We start from the raw sequence: 19,750 nt of genomic DNA on the forward strand, positions 1-19,750 counted from the left end.
AGGGGAGGAGGAGTCTGCACAAATGTAAACCACTGAGAAGAAGTTTCTCAGCCTCTTATGCAAGCACAACCCCCACAAATGCCTTGTTGCCACAAAGCGTGGCAGGGCAGTGGCTGGCGCCAGGCAGTGCAGAAAAAATAACAAGTGTACAGACAGAACCATGAACTCTGTGGCAAGGCTGTTGTAATGGGTAAATGCGCTCACAGCTTTAAGAGCAAAGACAGAAAGACATTTCGCAGGCTCTCATACAGACATGAGTCCACAGCCACAGGCTTCCTGTTCCCAATTTGAAATTCAGGGTCTTCCTGTTACCTAATTCCAGCACACCTGGAGAGCAGCGGCCAGAGTGAAGCACTGTGCAGCATTGTGGGTTCCATATAGGACACCTCTGGAAGCTAATGAATTCAATTTTAAGATGTGGTGCTTCCACACTGGCCTTTAATCAAACTTTTCAATTTGAGCTTGACGCGACACCCAGCAGGCACCAATGATATTATGATATCCATATTAGTGCTCCCTACATCAAACTAATGGTATTTACAGTGAAGACAATCACATGGTAATATCGACCTAAGTGCTTTAATTTCGAATTTATCTCGTAGTATAGATGCAGTCTTAGTGATTACTGTTCTGTCTGTTCCCTCTGGGGCACCTCACGTTGGCCACTGTCAGAAGACAGGATACTTGGCTAGATGGAGCCAAGTATCTCACCAGAGTCTCACCTAGTATGGCCATTCTTATGTTCTTAAAAGCATTTCCTGAGGTGTATTTTAGATCTCTGACAATTTCTTCCTTAAACTCCACTCAGTGCTCTCAAATATTTTGAAATGGAAGGACAAAAAAGCATTTTATTTGATCATTCAGTTTTCATCTAGTCATTATAGTATTTTTGTCCTTCCTCTTCAGTTTGTTTACTTTCTGTATGTGAGAGCACTTTGTGCTTTGTCTACTTCACTGTTCTGTTGACAATGCACACCCTTCCTGAGGCTCAGCAAAAGGCTTCATGCCAGAAACAGTAGCAGCAAAAATGTGCCCAAAGAGACAGACAGAGGAAGAAGAGTGGGCCTGAGTTTACCCTGACCTTAACGAGCATGACATTCCAAATGCTAGGACCCTCCGCTGACATGACAGTACCTCCCACTCTGGAGGCTTCACCCTGACACCAATGGTCCAGCATCTGAGTGCAGCAGTGTCAAAGAACCATAGGCAAAGAGTCACTCTAGCCTGAGAAATTTTATGGTCAGGATCATGACCTTGAATTGAACTCATAAGCAAGTGGCCAATAAGGGCATAAAGCTGGATTTTCTATGTGTAGACCACCTGATAAAACACAAGTAGAAGAGGTGTTTCTCTCCAATGTAGTTCTTGTGCATTCCTTACAGCTCTTCTGTTCTTTGTCTCAAGTACTACCTTTACATTTTTTTATCCAGCCTAACTGTATTCATAGCTCATAGACTGAAAAGTGAGCACTGGCAGTGTTACATTCTGAGTGACATCTCACAACTGCCCATGACCATTTCATTCCTCAAATTTTGTCCTTGTCTTCTAAAAATCTAAAATTTAGATAATATGCTGAGAAAGGGCCACAAATATCACTTTAAAATGATGTCAAACCACAACAGTGTTTTGTTATAATAACTAAACAAAGTAATTTTTTATAAGAGCTGGTTGAAATTTTTTCCATTTAGATTGCTTTTTGCAAGGAAAATTGATATTTGAAAAAAAATTATAGAAAGTATCTACTTCCTCTGGAAAATTCTGACTTTCCATTAAAAACAAAAGTTTTCACATTTCAATTTTAGATTAAAAGTCAACATTTTTGGTAGAAAATTTAAATAAATGATTTTCCTTTTCCTTTAATTTTCTGAACAAAAATATATATTTTCCAGCCAGTTATACCATAATCACCATTAAGTCTACATTTACCTTATTGTAATACTTGAGTACACTATGGCTACGTGTCCACTAGAGAGTTTTGTAGACAAAACGGAGGTTTTGTAGGCAAAACTCATGGAGCGTCTACACAAAAAATGTGTTTTGTAGATAGAAACTGTCAAAAGAAAAAGCTGTGTAGATGTTCCAGGGGACACTTTAGTTGACAAAGAGGATAGATCTGCATTTATGTATAGACAGGATCTGCTGAAAGAAGTTTTGTTGGAACAACTCTTACGACGCTGACTTCTGTAGGCACATGCTTCCAGTGTAAACATAGCCCTACAAGAGATATTTATGGCAATTATTGAATTATTATTTTAATAACTGCATTTCTTACTGTATTCTTCACAGCCTTAAGATACTGCATCATAGGAACTCTTCAAATATAAATATAATTAATTAGAAAATGCAATGATATCACTGAGAGGGATTTCAGCCCAGAAAATTCAAATGTCTTCCTCTCACAAATGAGATTAAAGTTTTTAACCACTATTGTCTGTGTTCAGTCATTCGGTTTCTACATTGGATACTGCCTGAAACTGTTGTTCAGGTTATAGCCCTCTGTCAAACTCCTGCACATTAGAACTGTCCCTAACAAGGTGCAGAGAACTTTTTTAATGGTAACCCACTATGAATAATGGGAATTATTCATCTGAACTATATCAAGTGACATCAATGGAAATTCTGAGAAAGCATGGAACAGATATTTTAAACACTTACTAAGCAAGTCTTTTTTGTGGTGTGACTTGTTGAATCTTCTTTGTTTAGTCTAGTCCTATAAAAGGAACAATATTCATGACAGAGTCTATCCACAATAAATAGCTTTTGAGAATGTCTGTGTTTAATTGCCTGAAAAAGCCATTTATTATCACGTACTCCTCCACCATGATCACTGTCCCTTAAAGAGCATACGAGCAAGTAGAATGAGTGTAAAGCACTTAATTTTAATACAAAACAGAAGAATTATGAAAATTATAGTACAATTACATGTTATGTAATTATAACATCTGTATAAATTCATGACTAATAGGAGCCATATGTTACATAAACTAATAGACAGATGCAATTCCATGAACTAGAATTAATTATTATGAGTAAGATAAAGCTGGATGCTACAATTATTCTACAAAGTATATAATCGTAAATATTTATGGTTGAAGGCTACCGAACCTGCCCGCTCTCATCAATAAAACCATGAAAAGTTGAACAAACACCACCAAAATAATCCTTACCCGTATAGTTGGGTCTGTATTAAATGAAACAAGCTTAAAATAAACACTTCTGGTAAAAGGTCTACTATTTCTTAGCAGCAAGTACAGATGAAAAGCATACATTCAGAAAGTGTTAATTCACCCTCCTGTTAAACGCATCTAAACCTAATTTCAGCCTGACATCACTTTTAAGCAAATTAATAAATCCTTGACAAGAGAAATTTTACATTAGATCAGCATTAACTACACTGGTGGAAATAGCACTATCCTTGTAACATTTTGTGCATGCTTTTATCACTTTTCTAGTCTGCATTTACTGTTAACTTAAACAGTGATGTATCAGGCTTGCAGTGAAGATCTAGCTTACATTAAGTCAACAGGAAAACTTCTAATGAACCCAGAGGAAGCCGGATTTCTATCTTGGGAAGAGACTCCTACGCTCACTGCTGATATACTGTAGGAGGGAGCATCTCCACTTCACAGAAGTTCCGTGGCACTGCATCTATTTATGCTAGTGGAAATCTGTACCAACATTTAAAAGCATTCAGAAATTAAGTCCCATTTCAGAGAACACAGAGAAATGCATGATGCAACTCTTGTGGCTTTGATTAGATGTCAAAAAAGTAGCTAGGATTTCTGTATCACAGTGATTTCTCATGTAAGTAATACTAACATAAAGAAACTGATTTACTTCATCAAAATGAAAGGCAGCCTTCAGGATTCTGCAAATGATAACCACTGTTTGGATAACTTACTTAAAAGAACAGTCCCTCAGCCTGATCTAAAACCACATGAACTGCTTCCTTGCTTATACTTTAGTTCTCCTGATTTTGGAATGGAAATTGATCCTACCGTAAATTTTAAAAAATGCTAAATTTACTTTTTAAAAAGCATTGTGGGTTGACCTCAAGCACATTTCGATTCTAGTGCCATAAATAAATGCATTTAATAGAGCAAGGGAGGCTGTCAAGACCATGCATTTTAAGTTGAGGTGTGTGATTGTGCCAGTGTTGCACATGCCTGTTCAGAGCTGACTTTAAAGCATGGTTCTGTTGTATAAGGGGACCATGTAAACAGCATCTTCTGTACTGTGGATCCCTTTGGGCTTAGGCAGGCTATCAGTGCACAGATACCTATAAAAATGAGGCAGCAACATGCATGCTTAGAGACAGAAATGTAGGCACTCAACTACTTTTAGAACAAAAATGTAGGTGCTTTGTGAGTTTAGGTGTCTACAGGTTTATGCGAGATCTCCACCACTGGTTCTCAAACTTTTTGGCCCACAGCTCACCCCTTGCAATGCAAACCTTTCTGCAGACCACCAGCCAACAACCCATGATGACAAAATGAATTTCTCTTTAAATACAGTAAATCCTCAAGATATGCACAATCAAGTTGTGCATGTCTCAGGTTAATGCAATTGACACCCCGACAAGGCAGGTAGTCCCTGACGGTAGTGGGGAAATCGTTCCTGTCAGGGACAGCAGCCTGACTCTTGCCACCTCTGACAGGTGCGGCAGCCACTGCTGTCAAGGGCAGCAGCAGCAAGTCAGGTTGCCACTCCTGACAGGAAATGGCTACTGTCATGGGCAAAAGCTGAAAGTCAGGCTGCTGCCCTGACAGCAGCAGTTTCCCAGGCTCTGGAGTGGCAGGCAGCTGGGAACCAGGTGGGAGCCTGGCTCCCAGCTCCCCTCCACTTGCAGAGCTGGGAAACTGAGCAGGGCAGCAGCCCTGGTTAGTTTCCTGGCTCCAAGGAGCAGAGGGGAGCCAGGAACCAGGCTGCCCCTGGTTCCCAGCTCCCCTCCACTGGCTGGAGCCAGGAAACTGAGCAAGGCTGCTGCCCTGCTCAGTTTCCCCTCTCTGCAAGTGGAGGGGAGCTGGGAGCCAGGCTCCTGCATGACTCTCAGTTCCCTGCTGCTTGTAGGACCCAGGAAATGACCAGTTGGTCAGTTTCCCAGGTCCTGCAAGCAGCATGCGGTGGGGAGAAGGGAAGGAGGCTGCCCCCTGGTTCCTGGCTCTCTGGCTCTTTGTGAGCTAGGAAACTAACCAGTCCTGCTAAGGTGGTCAGTTTCCTGGCTCCTGCCAGCCCAGGGAGCCAGCTGTCTACCCTTGACTTGCACAAAAATTCGAGTTACCCTGGGCTGCAGAAATGGGTTTACTGTATGTTATTCATGTTAGGCTCCTGGAGCATAAAAGCACAAATACGCAGCTACAACAAAGGGTCTATATTTAAATCTTATTGTGTATTTCATGTTAATTTACCAAACTTCATTTTATATGAAGTCAAATATTAATTTATGTCCAAAACAAAAGGTTTTAACAATGTCTCCTTATGGCAGGGGTGGGAAACCTTTTTAGGATCAGGGGCCACTAACTCACAGAAAAATCAGTCCCCTCCCCGCTACACCCACACACACCAACCATCACTGTTATGGCCTCCAACTGAGACACTTCATTCCCCTCATACTACAGCCCCATGGAGAACAGGGGGAGGGAAGAATGAGGTTCAGGGCTTCCCACAGGCCAGATTGACTCTTCTGGCATTTCTGGGACAGCGGATTTTGTGGGCTCCCTAGGCTCTGGAATGGCTAGAGAAATGAGGGGTTCAGTGTGCTGGAGGTAGATGCCAGGGAGTGGGATGGGGGTGCAGGGTCTGGGCAGGAGGTAAGATAGAGGAGGGGGTGAAGTGTGGGTTCTGGGGAAGAGGGAGGATTTAGGAACAGCAGTGGGGGGGTGAAGGGTCCAGGTGGGAGGGAGGGCTTAGGAACAGGCTGAGGAATCTTTCCGGGAGGCTAGGTGCAGGAGTGAGTGGGGGGTGAGGTCTGGCTGGGAGGTGACGCACAGGAGTGGGCTGGGGAGTCTGGGTGGCAGGGAGGATGCAGGAGTGGGCTAAGTGTGGTGTGGTCTGGGTGGGACGGAGGGAAAGCGCAGGACCAGGCTCAGACAGGGGTGTGGCCAGGAGACTGAGTGCAGGAGCGGGTTGAGGGTAGGAGGGAGGTGCAGGGGAGAACTGGGCACAGAGGATCTGGGTGGGAGGGAGGATGCAAAGGGGGTGAGGGTGGAAAGGCCTGGGAGGGAGAGGGAGCATGTGAGGGGGCTATGGGGTGAGCAATCTGGGCATGAGGAGGATGGGGATGTGCATATCTGGCTCCACATTCTCCGCCACTCCCAGACACAGCCCTCCGACCTCCTACTGGCTGAAATTTCTGTCCAACAGGAGCCACAGGGAAACACTTCTGCAAGCAGTTCCCTGCACTTCTGTTCACCCAGCTGGGTGCAGCAGGAAAGGCAGTGAGCAAAGCCACTTCTTCCCCCCATGAGCTGGGTTCAGCCTGTGACGCTCAGGGCTCCCTCCCGCCCCACACCTCAGCAGGAAGCTATCATTGGTGCTCCAGCCTCATGGGGGGAAGCTGCAGGGCTGAAGTAATAGTGCAGACTTCTCGCTGGAGGGGGCTTGTGAGCCCCGTTTCTCTGGCCCACCTGCAAAATGGTCACAGACCACATGTTGAACCCCACTAATCTACACTTACAGCAATGTGTAGAGTGTAGACAGCACATATACAGCAAGCACAAGTAAAGCACTGTTTTGCCTGCTATACTGCTCTTAGGTGAGTAAAATGTAGTGCCTTACACTCCTGAACCCAAGGTGTGTACCCTGCACTACCTACCCACTTTGTGCTTCCTACACCTAGGCTGCTGTTTCAGTAGTGTAGTGTACCCACTGCAAGAGCCTTTTCCCACTGCCGTGAACGGCTCCAGTTAAGTGGAAAGGCTGCAGATGCTCATCACTGCAAGAGCCTTTCTTTGTGACGGTAGCTGCCTGTGCAGCACAGGGGTGGGAGATCCTTCCTAAGAGTGGCTCATCAGCAGCCTCACCCCTGCCCCTCCTCCTCTTCCCCAAGCCCTCCTCCTCCTTCCTCCCCAAGTGTGCTCCTCTCCCTTCCAGGACTCCTCTCCAGCCAAGCAGGAGGCTGCAGCAAGGCTGGGAAAGCTATCCCCGCTTCCAGTGTGTGGGGGACCAAAAGCAGCCCCCTGCTCATGTCCATGTCCCCCATTTCCCCCACATAGGGTAGGGAGAGGGACCCAGTGTCTTATCCTGAGCCAGCTCCAGCCAAGGGACAGGGCGCCATTGCTGGTAAGAGCTGCATGGGCATTCCAACACTACTGGTGTAATGACTACACTCCACATGCCACCAGAAGCAAAGACATAACCTCAGACAGAAGCAGAGAGGGGGGACTGTGGATCACAATGTGCCCTAGGCATTTAAGACCCTTTGTGGATCCAGATCTCAGAATCTAGGTCAAATCTGCAGAACCACTCAACTGTGGGATATTGAGTCCCAGGCAAGTCGTGTAGTTTATAGGCAAGTGCTACCATCTACAGCTGTACAACTACAGTCAGTCACTCCCATGGGTGCGGTAAATAAACCTCCAGCGTAATGGCTGATGGCTTAGTGACCAGGAAAGGGGACATCAACAGCACCCTTGTCATAATGAGCCCACGACAATGTCCATATCCACTCAGACAGCTTGCTTGTACCCTATAATAAAGAGATATCTATACCAGTGAGTTGGCGCAACAAAGAACAGCTGTCTGGGGCTTAACTTTTATCTTGGTTAACAGAACTGCAGAAATGTTAACTTCCAAAACATGCTTCTGTTTCCTTGTGGCATTACCCTTGCCATTTAATCTTGTGCAGCTAATGTAATATTCAAAGAAAGGCTAGTTAATGAATGAAACTGAAATCATTACTAGCTTTAGATTACTTCAGCCAGAGTCATGAGGTTAGCAGAACAACTTCCCTTCCATTTAGAGGTCAGTCTCAGAGAAACACTTTGCTCATAGTTTTATCTACAGAAGAACTCAAAATATTTCAAAATATAAAACTGAAACTACAGACTTTATTAGGTACTTGACAAATTGGAAGCTTGAAGGGAAAATGTATGGTTTAGACTTGGTATTTTCTTCTAACAGGTATCTCCTTTGTTATGTACTGTCTTTCTACTTTGATAGGTAATCATGGTTTCCTCTTTAAGATTAATCCCTGTACAAACTATGGAGGAGGTGAGGCAGGGTGAATCACCATCCACAGAGAGATTCCCATATCTTTAAGAATATCAGAGCTAGAATGCAAGTGAAATGGCATATTATGTTTATGACACAAGAATCAAGTAAGCACTGTCCTGAAATATGGGATTTAGGAGGGTGGAGTGCAGTTTATTTTCGTTGCTTTTGGATTGACTGAAAACATAAAACTTTTCCATGGTGATCTCGTATCTTTAGATGTCAGCTAAATAAAAATATGAAATGCATATCAAATATGTGAAAAATAAGGGGAAATATTCCTTGTTTCTTTTCTGATTAATTTACCATAACTAGAGCTATTTTTAAGCAAATGAGAGAGCTGATACTGTATAATCATATGCCTTTCTTTAGGTATCAGAAGTCTGAAGCCTTATGTAACAGAACTCAGTTATTACAATATAGAACTAAAAATGGTACAAGACCTCAAGGAGCTGATCAAAGGATGACTAAGGTAAAATACTTTATTAATCAGATTTACTAACCTTAAGGGGAGTGATTACAGGTTCAACACATTTCAAGAATATTAAGAAATTAACTGTCCTCACTAGAGTTTGATCCTAGGAAAAACTGTATGATAAAAATAATTCCATTATATGACAGCTTCATAGCAAGTGAAACTGTTTGCAGCTGGAACTTGAGGTTAGTTACGGGAAGACTATGGGGAGTCTGACCTTTCCCTGTTTCCACTTTATCTCTAGCTCTTCAGCAGGAGAAAATGATGACCTAAGAAAGCAGCCTGTATACAGACTGGGCTTCCCAGCTTTGTTTATTTTCTTTTAAAAAATCCCACCCCTTTAAGGCATGGACACAGCCGCTCTTCTAACCACTTAGCATGCCCCGTAGGGCTCCTCTCTTCAGTGCGCCTGGACTAGGCGTGGGAAAGGCACGGTACTGCAAGTTCCACGGAAGTGCCTCAGCAGTAGCCAAGCGCTGCCCGCCTTCGGGCGCAGTGCGGACCACCCCGGCTGGGGATTACAAGGAGCAGCGCCGCGGGGGTGCACGCGTAGCCTGCAGCGAGCCCCGCAGGACTGCCACTGCCCGGCCGAGCTTCGCCGCGCGCCTCCGCTCGCAGCGTGTTGTTACTTCCCCGGGGGGAAGTGACCACTCGCAGGCCGGGGGGTAGCTCGGAAGTGAGTGGGGACTATCCCCCCGTGTCAGCCCCGGGGGTGGGAGAGCCCAGGCGGGGCTCCTCGCTAGCCCCCTGCCGTAGGAGCAAGTCACCTGCCTGCCTGCGGCGCCGCTGCTGCCCCGACACACTTAAAAGCCGGGGCCGGGCTCCGTGGGCGGGAGCGGCTCGGAGTCGTGCTCCCGCTGCACCTTGTCTAACCCACGCGGCCACGCCGGCTTCTCTCTGCCCCCACCCGAGTACGCGGGGGGCGCCCGCAGCAGCCCCCTGCCCCGGCCGCCTGAAGGGCGGGAGTGAGGCGGGTTGGGCCCGGGGGCTGCCGGAGGGGAAGCGGGCACGTGGCCCGCCCCCGGGTACTCACCGCCGCGGACACCTCTCCGGGCTCCCCGCCGAGCAGCAGCGCCGCCAGCACCAGCCCCGCGCCCCGCCACAGCCTCATGCTGCCGGGGGCAAGCGCGCTGCGTGCTCCGCGCCCGGCCGTGCGCATCCCCCGGCCCCTGCGCGCGTCTTTGCTCAGTCCCGGCTGCGGCGCCTCTAAAGCCAGCGCCGCGCGGGCTGCCCCCTCCCCTCGCGGCGGGCGGGGGCTCCGGGCTGGGCTGGGCTGGGCTGGGCGGGCGGGAGGAAGGGAGGCCGGTACCTCGTCCCCACCGGCCAGGGCCGCTCCTCCGGCGGGGAAGGGGGCAGTCTCCGGCCTCCGCCGACAAAATCCCCCCTCCCCACGCGGCCGGCCGGGAGAGGACTCGGCGGCGGGGCGGACTCCGGCTGCCTGCACCGCCGGGGTGAGCAGGGGCTGGGCGCCGGGGGAGGAGGGTAGCCGGAGCCGCTCAGCCCTGCTCCCCACGGCGCGCGTGGCGAGGAGCTCGGGCCGGTGGAGCCACTGCGCGGGGCGAGGCTGTGCCCGGGACGCCGCAGCTGCGGAGCTGGGGGATCGGTTCCGCTCCACCGGGCCAGTTGCGTCGCAGCCTCCAGAGGGGTGGCCGGCGCTGGGGGAAGGGGAAGAGACCCCCGCTTAGCCCGGCTGCTCCCTGCTCTGTGCCGTGCGCCGCTCACTGTCTCTCTGCCTGCAGGGGCTTTGCTGGGAGCGGCTCGCAAAGATGAGCAGCGCGGGGTTCCTCGCCTGGCACCCAGCTCCTTTGCGGTGAGTAGCTTCCTCCCCGTTAGTATTTCGAGTATTTATGCGGCACGTTTCCCATCACCACCTGGCAAAAGGCGGACAGGTTCTCCTCCAAGGGAGGGCAGGGACCTTGTCTTCACAGCAGCCAGTACAGCTCTGTCCTCCTCCTCGGGGAGTACAGCCATGCAGATACTTCACGGTGTTTCCTTTCTGTGTGCAGGGTTATGCAGGTCCTGCTGCTCTTGGTGTTGACGTCACTGTTAACTGGCAGAGTAAACGCCGTAAGTAAACTTCTTATCCCTTGCTTGGAGGGGAGAAGGTAAAAGGGGAAGAGGAACCCACTGTGTTCCTCTTTGAGGTGCCATAGTGTGAGGAAAGTGCATTTTTCTTTCCCCAATGCCTAACATTGCTGAAAGTTTGATTTGGGGGAGGGGGGAAACAAGCTAGCAGATCACTAACAAATCAGCATCTTCAATAAAATGTTTAACTGCAAGCCTTAGAATTCACCTTCTTTCACTGTACTGGGTGATCATTTGAGGCTTGCCATTGCTTTCATGACACCTGTTCAAATCAAATTATCTGTTAAAGCAACAGCATGCCATTACAAAATTTAGCTCAAGGTTATCTTCCTTTGTGGCCCAAGAAAAGCCAGCAGATCTGTGGAAAAGAAGATACTAGTGTAACAGTCATGGAGCACAAATGTGGGAAATAAACCTATGAATCAAATGATAAATATTGGCATTTTAGCACATCCCTAATCTGTAGATTGAGTCAGCACTTAAAGATCCTGGTTTATGTTAAAAATCAAAGTGACAATTATTAATAAATGCTTTTTTAAAATATAATTGAGTCTTATCTCCAAGAGGAAGTCCTTAGGAAGCTAGATGCTTTGCAAATGCTAGTGAACATCAGGCTGTGATACATGGGTAAAGGATTTTTTTTTAAATATCAAAGACCATGTTGTACTTGTTTGCCTATAATATCTGGGGGGGTGCGTATTTTTGGAATGTCTGGGGCACTAAGGACCCAGCTCAAACTCCACTGTATTCCACAGGAAGACTCAGGAAGACTAGCAGTGATTTCAGTGAGTTTTAGATCAGGCCCTAACACTCCTCTGACCCTTTTGCTAATGAACTCTTAAAACTTCTTTTATGACTGCCCCTGCCCAGGTGCACAAATGAAGGTCAGACTATGTACACCTGTGCCACGACAAGTATGATTTGGCCATTTAGGTTTTGGATAATATTTTGGCTTCCTTACATTTCTTCAGACTACAGTGCCTTTTATGGCTTTGCCTCTTCTAAAATCTGTGTGATTATTTTTGGGTGATAAATTGGCATGACAATTTAGGAAGTGGGGGGGGTGTCTTCATTTTCATAGTGTTTTGAAGCAGGCTTTGTGATAGTTACACTCTAATTTTGTACTCAAGTTATAGAAGCCTTTTGGCTTCCTAGGCCCTTGCTTATTTTATGTAAAAGATTAAAGCTGGATTCATGTGCACTTTGGTTTGAGAGGGAACATTGAGTGCAACAGCTTTTGGATCTTCTGAAGTGTTGTCACGTGAGAAAAGGGAAGGGAAGGAGCAAGGAGCTAAAATACCTAATGTCATATGTCCTTCTTGCTAGTCATCTCCCCTTGAAAACACTCAGTACACTACTGTGCTATGCGGTATTGAGTGACCATATCTCCCTATACTGAATACAGGACACCTGGTAAAATTACTCATATTCAAGCAAGTTCAATGGCAATCAACCATACAAAAGTTCAAATTAACATCAAGTTGGCTGAGACCCTGTTAAAAAGAAATATTGTATAGTTGGATTCTTTTTAATTTACCTTCCTGTCTTTAAGGCTTTACTGTTCGCACGGGGGATGACACATACACGCATTCTCATATGTCTCTCTCACATTGGTGTGTGTGTGCATGTGTGTTTGTGATTCACAAACCCAGCCCTCCCTGCCAGGTGCTCTCTGTTGTTCATGCCTGGAAGGCCCCCTGGGATGAACCCACCTTGCCTGGAACCTGGCACTGCATCTTCTCAAGGCAAAAAGTTCAGGGTGGGAAGGGAGTATGCAGGGTCACGTGCCCCGTCCCATGCCCAGATTTCTACCAGAATCAGTGGAGCCGACCGACAGCCTGACCAGGCCTCTGGGCAAGGTGTGTGTCTGTTGGGGCGGGGGGAGGGGAGTGTAACTCCATACCCCCAGAAGGGGTGGGTACTTAGGTAGAAGAGGTGGATCTGGGGCATCCAGCCCTCACCACCACCCTCAGTGCCTCTGGAGTGTTACGCAGCTCTCCAGCAGTAATTTAAAGGGCCTGGAACTCCAGCTGCTGATGCAGTGGCAATAACTGGGAACCCTGGGTCATTTTGAATCACTGGACCCAAAGCAGTTGCCCACTTTGCCACCAGCTATCACTGGGCCTAGCCAGAGTTCACACCCAAATGTGGCCAGCAGCAGCAGCCTTTTGGTACTGTGCAGGAGTGAAGGGTCAGGAGTTGCTTCCAGCTGCAGGGATTGGAGTGGGGAAGGGGTTGACCTGGCCTGTATCTTTGCAGAGCTCATCCCTTCTCTTTCCCTCTGCTCCTAAGTGTCTGGAAGCAGCTTGTCCCTTCCTGCTCATGCAGTGTCAAAAGGCATCTGACATCTCCAGGCTACTGCTGGCCATGAATATAACCCAGCCACTTCCTGTCCACTGATTACAGCCTGGGCAGGAAGGAGTTCAGCCCTAAGGATGTACCATGAACCAGAGCCCAGGGATCCTGACCACAGGACCCAAACAGAGAGGTGGCTCAGCAGGGAGGATGCCTAGGGAAGAGAGCAGCCCTGTGCTCTTTGGGCTCAGGACCTAGGAGTGGGTGTGTGTGAAGAAGGTGCTAAGCCCCTGGCTGGGGGACTGCTGTGGAGCTTAGGAGAAGCGCAGGTAAGCACTCACTAAACCCTCACTAGGCATGTGAAATTGAACCCTAGAAGATTGACCCTGACCAGGTCAATCTCCGGGTAAGTGTAGCAGAGGCAGGAGGAGAGGGAAGGAGCCTGCCAGCCACACTGCTCATGAGCTGAGTGATCCGATCAGAGCTTGGTTCTCTGCACAGTGCCAGGACCAGGACATACCATGCTGGGAGTGGGGAGGGGATATAGAAGAGCAGGCAGGTGTGGAGGGAGGAGGAAAAGCAGCAAAAGGGAAAGCATGTAAAGGCCCAGTAGGTGGGCAGCAACCTGCCCAGCCAATACTGAGACAGGGAGAAAGAAAATATGGGGAAATTTGTCCAATAAAAAAAAATCAAGACACTTGCTGGAGGTTTTAAACACAGGACTGTGCCTTTAAGAACAAGACCTCTGGTCACCCCATGCAATATGAGGCATGACATGGAATGTACTGTCATGTGGAATGTGCTGTTATGTATCATAATGTCAATTTTGAAATAACTGTGCTGCGTTAGACATACCCTTAGAGATCAAGAGTGCTAATTCTCTGTCTATTGGAGTTAGAATAAAAACCCTCTGGCAGGGTATCAATCTGGTGTGTACCTCTCTCTATCCTAGCAGGTAACTGACCTGTAAGAGAGACCATCTAATGTAATTTAAGAAACAGATACTGAACTTTTAATAGATGACAACAATATTATTGACTAGATCGTGTTGTGTCATTTAAAAATAAAAAAACAGCCCCTCCACAAGGACAAATACAGCTGTTCTGACAACAAGTCTTCCTCACTTGCATACCTTGCCCGAGGGCTCCCTGACCTAATATGTCTACATGACCAGTCCTGATCTTTACATAGTTTGTCTCCAAGCCTTCTTGCTGGCCAGTCCCAGTGTCTCCTTCACGCACTTCCCAAGCTCACTTGCTCTCCTACCAGCTTTTCTCCAGTTCCAGCACTCACCCACACCACCACAAGCTTCTTGTCCCAATCTAGTCTCTGCATGTACCTCAGGTCTGGCTTTTATCCCTTCTGCCTTCGACTTGGATGGCTTCTTCTTCCATGCTGCTGGGGTAGTAGAAGGAAGACCATTAAGCGCACATAGAGACTCCCTACTTTCAGTTCTGGTGCCTGGCCCCATTCTGCCCCAGTCAAAAGTAACAATTGTAGGGGAAATCTTACATGAATACCTCAGCCCTGAGTTGGAATATGCTCATCACAGGTGAAGTTTTTGGAGATTTTAGCTCTGAAGCTCTAACAAGTCTCTAATGAGGATGTGCAAACTGTGACTTTTATTTATTTATTTATTTTCGGTGGCTTACTTTTATTCACATAAGCCTTAAGGTTTTATCAGTAGTGAGAATACACATGATGCTAATGTTTCATTATTTTCAGACAGGAAAGGTCTTTCTTCCAAAGCAGCACTTGCAAAGTTAGGCAGACTGCCCATTTAAAACAAGTGTTGCTTCATGTTTTGTCCTCACAAGACATTTCAGACAACTTCTGAATGTGGGACATACTGGCTAAACACATCAAGTGAAACCCTGACTACTGAAGTCAATGAGTGCATTCTTGTTGATTTCAGTGCAGGCAGGATTTCAGTCATAGGCCACCTACTTGTGACAGCCATAGGCCAGCTTTCTGACCTGTGGCCATTAATTGGCTGTACATTTTTATTTGTTCATTTTAGGCACACAAAAAAGCTCCAGTTGGGAGTAGAGCTCAATTCTACAAGGTACTTTAAAAACAAGTCAAGGTCCCCGCTTCCAAAGAATTTGCAACCTAGTTTGAAACAGGATGAAATAAATAAGCATTTCAAAAATAGGAAAGGAGGGAGCACAAGGCAGTGATAAATTCATCTAGTTACATATATGAGCTGTTTGCACAATTTCATGGTATCTAATCTTTTTAAAAACATTTTGAAAATTAACAGTATTAGCTATTCACAGTTACTGCTCACCCTGTTTTGTGGGTTGGATGATTGCTTATGGGACATGCAACAGAATCTTGAACGTGGGTTTAAAGAAGGAATGGTTAGGACCTTATGTGTTATTTTAGGGAAGACATTCTGTGTGTAAGGGGATGTCCAACCAATAATTCAGCTCTTGTGAGTAACTTAAAAAAATCTGGTTAGGTCAAAAAGATTTCTTTTTCCTATTGAACTGGTTGGAGGTAAGTGCAGGGCAACAAAAGGAAAAAGATGTGCTAAAGTATATCTATGGCCTTTGTTGAAATGAATTGTTTTAGTGTGTGTGTATATTTTTACATTATGCAATGCACCTATCAAACGCTGGGGATATTTATAATCACGAAAAAACACCAATGTTTTATTTCTTCCAACTAATGGCAACATCAATGAAAAGCCAACTGGAAAACTACAACAGGCATCAACACTTAGTTGTTTCTGTGAATTGGTCAGGAGCATATTCCACAGACTTAGAGCTTATCTATGCTACCACAGAAGATCAGCCTGCTCACGGTTGATCTTCTGGGGTTCAATTTCACGCGTCTAGTCTGGACATGCAAAATTGGGCTCTCAGAGGTCTCAGTTGACCCCTATACTCCTCAGAAGATGTGAGGAGTAAGGGAGGTCGAAGGGAGAAACTTTCTTGTTCACCTTCTTCTGTATAGACAGACAAGTTAGCTGAGTGAAGATACGTCAATTTTTAGCTACACAGTTGCATATTTGTGTTTTGGCTTTCTTGGTCTAGGATAGACGTAGCCTTAGGCAATAGTAAGGTCTGTGTGGTATGTCTACCTGTAGAGAGTTATTAAACGCTAACACATAGCGCAGGCTGCATAAAGCAAAAGAAAGAAAGCTCATTCTGCTTTCTGTTCCCAACCAATACATGTCTTAGTGGATGAGGACAACAGATCTCTACGTTTTGGTACAGAGGGAGAGAGATGATGTCACTTTAGAAACTATTACTGTTTTGGCAATGAAAATGTGACACACAAAATTAAAAGCTAGGTATGTACAGAGTCTTGATTTTTGTCTTTTTTTTATTTTTAGTGGAAATTTGCTAAAATTGTTAAGGAAAGGTTGCATTTCCCACCAACTTTAAAGTGGTGTATCTTGGCTTTAATGTGTGAACATCACAACAAAAGAATATATAGAGGATTTTAAGTCTCTCTTATGTTTTGGGCTTGTTTTGTTTTTGCTTGGCAGGAAATAAAATGGATTCATGTCTTCAAACAAAAGTTATTTATGGGAAAATTAAAACTATAGTGTGACTTTTTCAATCACATCAGTAGATATTTAAGCTTCTATTAATGTTCTCAGATATGAAATTATTTCATTGGATTCATTCTCTTTGCACTAGCATAGTCTGTTTGAACACAATTTTTTTCCAAGCAAAAAATTTTGGAGAAGGAGCAGGACTTTTACCACATTGTCGCACTAATTCAGGACCTTGGGAGATTTAAAGTGAATTTATTAGTTATTTCTTCTTTCCTCTCACCGGGGAGTGCCAACGAAAGTGTTGCGTGACTTGTCTTTTTCCCTTCTCCCTCAGGGAAAGGGTGTGCTGCTCCAACTGAACTATTGTCTTAGTGTTTTGGCTGTCTAGGAACACAAAGTGCTGTACATATTTGCAATATATTCAGACATTTAGCAACATATTGTTTTAATTAATTTTGATCCAGTAGCTGACAGAAGAAGTAGCTTCTGTTCATGTTAGAAGAAAGTCTTATTTCATATAGATGTTTCCTGACTGGTTAAAGAATAATGTTGATAAATTTAAAATGGTCTCCTCCTCTTCATTTGGAAGGATGGAGGTTCTTATAAATGATGGTGCTAAAGTAGACTGAAAATAGTGTCTCTAGGGTTTATGAAGAGAGATGTGGGGGCACAGGGAATGTGAGGATATCCAAGTATGAACAACCATGAACACATATGAATAACTATATAAAATATAGTGGAGTAGTTAGTGCAATTTGTTATCACTACTTTGAGTCTCAAATGCCGAGTCTTTAAAACACTAAGCCTATGTCTATACTACCATTTATGTTGCTATTACTTATGTCACTCAGGAATGTCAAAAAACTCACCTTTGAGTGACATAGCTTAAACTGATATGAGCATCAGTGTGGTCAGCTCACTCCAGCGTAGTTACCACCAGTCACTAGGGTGGTTTAATTATGGAAAGTGCTCTCCCATCGGCTTGGAGCAGTGACATGAGAGATCTTGTAGCAGTGTCACTGTGCCTCTGTAAGCTCTTAAGTGTACCCAGAGCCTAATACAGGCCTCTATGTCTTTTCAACATTTTATTCTCTGTTACTCCGTGTTCCATTATACATTAAATGGAAGCTCAACACTGGGAGGATAGTAGGTTTTGTTTTGTCAGAAATACTATGTCAATGTTTTTTTGTGATAAATGTACCAAGAGCTTGATAGATGCCTTATGTGAACGTAAAATAATATTTATATGCATGCACCAAAAGAAAGGATAGCTAGACATTTATTAGCGGTCTGTGTTGACATTCAACTAGTCACCATATTCTTCTCTGTATTAATAACTCCTATTTTCAATCTCAGGGGAGTGGGCCTCTGTTAAATGTTTGACAGTTTGAACTTTTAAGTCATGAGTGCATTACCACTGTGAATAATTACAGCCCAGGAAACAGAAAAGCCAGGGCAATGATTTTATTCTTAATTTTATTTCCACATTAACTTCCATCTCCCTTTAAAACAAGCTTTGCTCTGTAATGCAACAAACATTCTCACTTGTGTCCTTTGGGAAATATATACACATTTTTATCCCATTTGTTTTATGAACTCTATCTTTAAAAATCCTCATGGAAACTTCTGTACGTCCCCCACCCACCACCATCACCTGTGTGAACTGTAGAAAATTCTCTTTCTTCTAATCTGCATGTTTTCTTTTGGCAGTATGTTCCATGCCCAGTCATCAGTGGTGTTTTTCAGACTGATGCTTTGTGTTGCTATTTTGTGCAGTGGGGTGGGCATTGGGAGAACTAAGGAAAAATAATTGGTGATCAGCAAGATTAAAGACATGTTTTCTAGGGTACTTCAAAGATCACACTTCATTCATTCCAGAATTAGGGGCCCGAGTCTGTAGTCTTTATTTAGATCACATGAGCAGTCTCTCTAAAGTCAGTGTGTGAAGATTACTCTTGTAAATAAGACTTGGGCCTGATTTTTGGCAGTCCTTAGTTATAGACCTGCTTGATACATCTCCAACATCACAGGCTGATGATGCCACCCGTGACTTCTTTTCAAATGTATATTCTTCGTTTACATTTCAACGCGCTGCCAGAGTTTTTCTGTTTTTTGGTAAGGACAGTATTGTTTGATTGTAGTTTTTCTAAACTAATACTTCAGGCAGCTGAAGGGTCTGAAACAGATCTGTTCACTTAGCTTCAGCAGAGTGTTTTGTTTTGTTCTTGTTTATTTCATGCTTACGCCTCATTAGATAAGTACGGTCATGCCTGTATTTGTCCTCTATTTTTTCACTGTCAGCTCGCTAATGAAGTTCTGAGATCGTCTGTAACTGCTGCGAGTTTCCTTCCAGAGCAGTTTTCTGAAACTTGTATGTCAGCTGTTTAGTGCCTGATCCAGTAGATTCAACTTAATAGTAACATTCCACAGCCGACTGAGCTGTGCAGTCCCCAGAAGGCAACAGTTCCTGACTCCACAGGAAGATGACCTATTCAGTGCACAAGCTGACCTACTGCAGAAGCCATAAAATTGAAAACAAACTGGTTCAGCTGAGAGTTCAGCAGCTTCCTGTCAGGGGAAAAACGCTCATGCAAATTAGCTCTTCACCTTCTATGCTGAAGTAGTCTCAATTCTCAGGACCTTCAGTGCCCTTCAGTCTCCTAATCCACAGCCTTGTAACCATTTCTAGTTTTAGAGTAATTCTCCCATGTAACTGTAGAGTCTGGGGATATGGGAGTTTTCAGATCAGCATTCTTAACCTTGGGATGCTGAGGAAAGGTCATCTACCGGATATCAGCTATACTTACAAGGCATCTCCCCTTCATCCCCACAGTGCCAGAATGGGCTGGATCCTTACTGCGTGTGCATCATTCTATCTCTCCTCTTTTTCACCAAAGATCACCAGCCTTTTATGAACCTTCGTTTGCATGTCCACTGTGTTGTTCGCCTGCCTGATCCTCAGCATACAGTTATCAAATAGAGAAAGATGCATTGTATTTGGATTTCAGCCTCTTTAAACTTTTACCCAAGACAAGTGACGCTCAGCTGGTTACAGCCTTCTGACTCCTTAAATATTTTTAAGGCATCAAGGAGCATCTTAGGCATGAGAATTGAGCAGTTCAACAGCATTCCCAATGTGTTCTGGGCTGAGTCATAGGGACTGTGGAGTGGGC

The 19,750-nt window shown here is 45.2% G+C and overlaps 2 protein-coding genes across 7 annotated transcripts in view; one reads left to right on the plus strand and one right to left on the minus strand.

The window, feature by feature from the left end:
• Nucleotides 1-10,655, minus strand: part of COL4A1 (collagen type IV alpha 1 chain) — a 240,395-nt gene extending 229,740 nt beyond the window's left edge. For 2 of the 4 annotated variants that reach the window (XM_074990120.1, XM_074990156.1), the window contains exon 1: nt 9,720-9,849. In XM_074990120.1, coding sequence (XP_074846221.1) covers nt 9,720-9,845 — 126 coding nt within the window. In that variant the 5' untranslated portion in view covers nt 9,846-9,849. Of the gene's footprint in view, nt 1-2,655; nt 2,711-3,513; nt 3,531-9,719; nt 9,850-10,557 lie in introns of those variants that run through there. The other 2 variants (XM_074990128.1, XM_074990147.1) reach the window with 2 other exon arrangements.
• The window catches only part of COL4A2 (collagen type IV alpha 2 chain), a 259,647-nt gene continuing 248,556 nt past the window's right edge, over nt 8,660-19,750 (plus strand). Inside the window, exons 1-3 of one of the 3 annotated variants that reach the window (XM_074990097.1) lie at nt 8,660-8,683; nt 10,426-10,496; nt 10,693-10,753. In XM_074990097.1, the coding sequence (XP_074846198.1) occupies nt 8,675-8,683; nt 10,426-10,496; nt 10,693-10,753 (141 nt within the window). In that variant the 5' untranslated portion in view covers nt 8,660-8,674. Of the gene's footprint in view, nt 8,684-8,757; nt 9,363-9,795; nt 10,138-10,425; nt 10,497-10,692; nt 10,754-19,750 lie in introns of those variants that run through there. The other 2 variants (XM_074990108.1, XM_074990087.1) reach the window with 2 other exon arrangements.

Source organism: Carettochelys insculpta, chromosome 1, assembly GCF_033958435.1.
Source record: "Carettochelys insculpta isolate YL-2023 chromosome 1, ASM3395843v1, whole genome shotgun sequence".
Taxonomy (NCBI): Eukaryota; Metazoa; Chordata; order Testudines; family Carettochelyidae; genus Carettochelys; species Carettochelys insculpta.